We start from the raw sequence: 6,252 nt of genomic DNA, 5'->3' as shown, positions 1-6,252 counted from the left end.
CTGGCATCAGTCACGATTGGTTGGTGTTTTTTACATGCCACCAGCACAGTAGCCAGTCAGGCAGACCTGGCTTCGACCATGTTCAGATGGTGCCTTTGATATGCCATTGGCACAGGAGCCAGCTACAATATTGGTTTTACTTGACTCAACTAGTCTTCTCAAGCATATCATATTACCCAATGCATCAGGAGTATTTTTAACAGGGCTGGACGTGTGTGGCTGCCATCTCACTTTAGTTAGCTGCCATTGACAGTTTGTACAACTTTTCAATGAGGGAGGATGAACTTTTATAGCACAATTTAGGAGAAATATTCAACCACATATTGTGCTATCTCACTGCATTTCAAAAACTTCAAAAAAAAACTTTTTTGTCTAAATTGGTTTACAAATAGTAATAAGAAAAGAAATTCATCTGGTATTATTTCTTTTACCTTTGGAAAATATAATTTAATTTCATAAAGTATATAGTTGATATGTAATAGACCAATAATGAAGAATAATGATGAAAATTCAATAGATAAATTCTATTGATCAAATTAAATTTTTATTGTAATTATTTTATCAGTTATAGCTAATTGTTTTTAAAAGGCTACAGAAGCCACTACTCACTCTAATGCTTTAAACTATTTTACATATTCTCTAATTTTTTATTTTGTTATTCTGAATATGTGTTATTCTTATATTTTGAATATATTTTTTATTTTGCTAGGGAAAAATTTTAAGTATCATAGAAATGTATGCTTGATTCATCTCCAGTATATAACTGATACTGATTTGCTTCTTTTTCTGTTTCTTCTTTAATTTTCATAAAAATTTGCTAGTTATTGTAAAACCTTATATAATTTTTTCTAGTGAGGTGAAAGAGAAGGATTCTGGAATTACAATCGAGGTTTGTATTTAATAATTCATAACGCCAATTATATAATTTTAAAATACTTAAAGCATTCATATCTTATTTGTATTATACTTATTTACATGTATGAAAGGAAACAACAGTTAATATTCTATATTACAAACCACCTTATTGTAACCATGCTTTTGTTGTAACCATTTTGGTCTAAGTAGAAATTTTATATTGATCACTTAAGGCTGAGACTGGGTGTGCTAGTTTTCAATCTTGTCTTGGACCTTGGTACACACTTTCCCCACAGTGGTTAGATTTGTGGAGTGCAGTTTGGCAGTCTGGATATGTTGTAACCAGTCTGCAGTCCTTTGGTATATCCAGTGATTTTAGTGGTGATTAAAGCAGAGAAAGGGAAAGCTGGCTTACTCAGTACGTTGTAGATTCAGATCTCTCTGTTTATCCACATTCTTCTCAACTTTTAGAATTCAGTAGAGAATAAGATGTCATGTATGAACAATTACTCAAGCAGTTTACTGAAAATAGCCAGCATTTTCTTTTGAGAGAGTGGTTCTTCCTGTCAAATCAGTTCCTCCAGCAATATGGAATTATCCACATAAAATATCTGTAAAATTATAATCTGTAAAATATAAAAAGAGAGAAGAGATGTAAAAACTTTTAGGGGTTATTTCATTAGATCTGGGAAAATTTCTTTTCTTATAGCTTCTTGTAGATTCTGTGTTTAAGAAGAAGCAATTGATAGAATATTCTCATAAGATATATGGTAATTTCAGATTGTTGGAGGAGCTTGTGCTAATAAGATACAGGAGTGGCTGTGTGGTAAGCAGCTTGCTTACCAACCACATGGTTCCGGGTTCAATCCCTCTGCGTGGCACCTTGGGCAAGTGTCTTCTACTATAGCCTCGGGCCGACCAAAGCCTTGTGAGTGGATTTGGTAGACGGAAACTGAAAGAAGCCCATTGTATATATGTATATATATATATATGTGTGTGTCTGTGTTTGTCCCCCCCACCATCGCTTGACAACCGATGCTGGTGTGTTTACGTCCCCGTAACTTAGCGGTTCGGCAAAAAGAGACCGAAAGAATAAGTACTAGGCTTACAAAGAATAAGTCCTGGGGTCGATTGTCTCGACTAAAGGCGGTGCTCCAGCATGGCCGCAGTCAAATGACTGAAACAAGCAAAAGAGCAAAAGAGTAATAGTTGTTAAATAAAATTAAGATAGTGTAAATGAAATACATTTTATGTTTTGTAAAATTTTTTATTCTGAATTAATGACCATTATAATAAAAGTTATTTTTAATTTCTATTTCAGGTCAAACAACCTGGCGATATGGCTCCTATTTTTGAAATTTCTCTAATTGATCAAACAGTTGAAGAAGGTGGATCTGTGTCTTTCGTATGCAAATACAGAGGTCAGCCAATTCCAAATATTACATGGTTTTATAACAACATCCCTATTGAAGATGGAGAGATGTATCATGTAATACCAGGTGCTAATGAATCTACTCTGATGATTCCTGAAGTATTTCCAGAAGATGCTGGAACATACACTGTTAAAGCTTCTAATGACTATGGAGAAATTGTATCATCATGCGTACTTGATGTTTTAGGTAATTTAGTTTAAATTGTTTAATCTTGCTTGCATCATATTTTTTACATATATTAATTTGATTAGAACTAAGGCAATGATCTGGCAGAATTGTTTGCCTGTCAAACAAATTGCATAGCAGCATTTCTTCTGGCTCTTTGCATTCTTAGCCTTTCAGCATTTTTGGGTTGCTTTAAAAAAGAAGCACTCTGTCAATTACGATGACAAGGGTCCCAGCTGATACAATCAACAGAACAGCCTGCTCATGAAATTAACGTGCAAGTGACTGAGCAATCCACAGACACGTGTACCCCTAATGTAATTCTCAGGGTGACTCAGTGTGACAAGGCCGAACCTTTGAAATACAGGTACTACTCATTTTTGCCAGCTGAGTGAACTGGAGCAACATGAAATAAAGTGTCTTGCTCAAGGACACAACACGTCGCCGGGAATCGAACTCATGACCTCACGATCATGAGCCGAATGCCCTAACCACTAAGCCACCAGTTAATGTAATCAAGTACCTACCCCCTCCAAATTTCAGATCTTGTGCTTATATTAGAAACAATTATCATGATTAGGACTAAAAACTTCTACTAAACTTTAAGGGTTATATTTTCATAGTTATAGCTTACACTAAGGAAATTTTATATTTCATTTTTATAGTTTTTTATATACTAGGAATATTAATGAAGCAAATTCTATTTTCTGCTAAATTTTATTTTTTGATAGTCATTTCCAGTTTGATTCTATGCTAATATTGGTTTAATTTTGGAAATATAAATATCTTTAGAAATAGTATTTTTATGATAAATAAAGAATAACTATTATGATTTAGTAATACATCAATTTAATTTTAAATGGAATGGGAACAATTTCCGTTTTTCATTGCATTTTGTTTTTAATTTTTAATTTTAGAATTTGCTGATCTATCTGAAGAGGAAGACATTGTTGAACAGGCTGCTGTGACAATACAAGCTGCCTACAGAGGTTTCAAGGTAAAGCAGAATTTCTTCCTATTTCTTCTTAAAAGCAATTTACCCGCTCTTTAATTAAATATTTTCATTTTAATGATATGTACTCCAAAAATATTCTCAAATATTTTATTTTCTATCTTAACATGTATGGAAAGAATAAAGGCATTTAGAGCAAACAATTTAAAAAAAAATCTATTTATCAATGTTTCTGATAAGCACATAGTAGTATTAATATCCCTATAACATGTCAAGTGTTCATAAAAATCTCTTTTATTTTTAAGTAAATATTTTACGTGTAAAAGGTAGCAAAAATCTTGCTTAAACATACTTAAAATGAAGTCTTGGAATCTTTTTTTCTCAACCTGAAATAGTATTTAGAAATGTTTATTTTTCATTGGAGTCAGCTAAAAGCTCAGGAATAAAACAAATTTTATTCCAGTGATTTTTTAGAATAATTTTTATGTATTGATATGTTGTTGTTATTAATGTTTCACAGCCTTTCTTACAGCAAATAATTGTTGCTGTAACTCTCATAGGTCAGCATCCATTGTGTTTTATCCGTTGAGGGATTGGCTATAGACCTAGTAAGATTCTAAGTTTCATGCCTGCAAAAAGAGGACTGTTTTTTCATTGCTGTCATAAGGATTCTCTTCTTAAGATATCTGGAGAAGTTGGAGGACTAGATATTCTTCATCTCATTGAGCATTTTCTAATTAAAACCTCTGATGTATATCCCAAACACACCATGAAATTAGATCTCACTTCAGTAGTTTAAATTTGGCAGTCTTGAATGTAGCTTACCATGAGTCTTAAATGATGCATGGTCAGCTACATTATAAACTCATTGATAGTGAGACATTTTGTATCGCTTAGTTTATTTTCATCCAATAGCAAAAAATATATGCATATATCTCTGATTTTACAAATTACATTATAGTGTAAAGATCTTTATTATTAGTTAATATCTATCTTCCATGCTGGAATGAACTGGATTATTTTGACGAGACTGAATGAGTTGGAGGAGTGAGTCATGCTCCAATATCCACTTTAGCATGTTTTTTTTATAACTGGATGCCCTTTTTCACACCAACCACTTTACAAAGTGTACCATGAGCTTAAGAATGATTTGATTTTGATTGAACTACTTCATAAAAGGTTCTTCTGTTATTACTTTTATATGTATAAAAAGAAACTTGAAAGTTTAAATATTTTATAATATTTATCATTTTATTTATGCACATAAAGGCAAGAAAAGAAGTTGAAAATATCAAACAGTCGAAGACAGTTTTTACTACTGATGAAACACGACATATTATTGAGGTAGGGTTGAATTTTCTATTCTCCATATTTGAAATATAATGTAAACAGTTTAAATACTGATTTATTTGCTAAATAAAAGACATAAATTAATTTCAAAACATCATACAGGAGGAAATTAAGATAAATATGGGTATAAATTATTAGTTCCTGCTTCACAGAGATCTATATTAGATCTGTGTGATAGAATGCAGTAAAGTGTTCCCCTGATGATCCATTGTGGTTAGGCAGCCAAATGCACTTGAAACATCCAATGCTGAGTTCCAAATAACTACAGTGGTGAAACGTGTGTAGGAACAAATAATTTATTGTTGTCTTTATCACGATTTTTCCCTACATATGTTTTGTATATCATAACTAGTAATACTACTAAGTACAGTGGTAGACTACCCACTATGATAAAAGCTAACTGGATAATGATAATCGATGTGAAGCTCTAAGTCATACAGTAGCAGTCATACATTTAACTGTATGTACAAGATGTGAGTACATATATATATATATATATATATGTGTGTGTGTGTTTATGTACTTGTATATTAAATACATATTTAATATACTAGTACACTAACATACACGTGCACACAAACGCACACACACACACACACACACACACACATACAGGGTGACTATAAAGTCTGGATAGTTACACAAAAATACATATTTTCAATAATCTTATTCAACTACATTAATAAATAACATTTTCAACATGGTTTTTCATTACTAGTGATGCAACGTTTGGTGTGCTTTGTGAGATTCACATGAACCTGATGCAGTAACTCTACAGTTCTCTCAATTTGAGTAGATCCATTCAGACTTTAAGGTCACCCTATCTATATATATATATATATATATATATCTGCATGTTCTTGTATGAATATGTACATGTTTAGAAATATAAACATCAATTAATGTTGTAAAGTAATGAAAAATTAAACTATATTAATTGCCATTATAGCTTACTGTCCTAATTAAAATTTAGCAAGTAATATTGATACACAGTTGATTAGTTTCTATGGTCATTGTAAACTTAATTATTATATATAAAAGCTTTATTTTATGTTATTCAAAACTTGATTGTGTGCTATAGTTGATGGGCAGAGCTTTGTTTTGCTTTATATGTTTGTAACTAGTTTTCTTCGCAGTGTTGCTTTGTATTATATGTTTAATGACTTTCTGTCCTGCAATTAGTTTTTTTTTTTAATTTATGTGTAATTGGTATTTTATATGTAACTGTTTAGAATATTTGCTTTCAGTGTTTATTATAGTAAAAGTCAAATTTGTTGTTCTTTAATGTATATTTGTTGTACTGTCTAATATGCTTTTTGCAGTTGTATTGTTCAGCATGATATAAATTTTCATGTGGTGCCAATATATACGTAGATGTAAATGATAGAACGTATAACTTTAAATCCATTATATCTTATACATAGATTATAAATGAATGGTCAAATGTATGAAGTAAAATCTAACAAATATTGCTTTAAGGAACAATTTATATGTATA

General features: G+C 31.3%; 1 protein-coding gene across 1 annotated transcript in view; it reads left to right on the top strand.

The window, feature by feature from the left end:
- The window catches only part of LOC106877301 (titin), a gene marked incomplete at its 3' end in the record, with an annotated part of 606,785 nt that overhangs the window by 193,184 nt on the left and 407,349 nt on the right, over positions 1–6,252 (top strand). Inside the window, exons 78-81 of the mRNA XM_052965881.1 lie at positions 853–889; positions 2,177–2,474; positions 3,371–3,450; positions 4,675–4,749. Coding sequence (XP_052821841.1) covers positions 853–889; positions 2,177–2,474; positions 3,371–3,450; positions 4,675–4,749 — 490 coding nt within the window. The remainder of the gene's footprint in view (positions 1–852; positions 890–2,176; positions 2,475–3,370; positions 3,451–4,674; positions 4,750–6,252) is intronic.

This window comes from Octopus bimaculoides, chromosome 2 (genome assembly GCF_001194135.2).
Source record: "Octopus bimaculoides isolate UCB-OBI-ISO-001 chromosome 2, ASM119413v2, whole genome shotgun sequence".
Lineage (NCBI taxonomy): Eukaryota > Metazoa > Mollusca > Cephalopoda > Octopoda > Octopodidae > Octopus > Octopus bimaculoides.
This window is presented reverse-complemented; position numbering and strand designations above follow the sequence as displayed.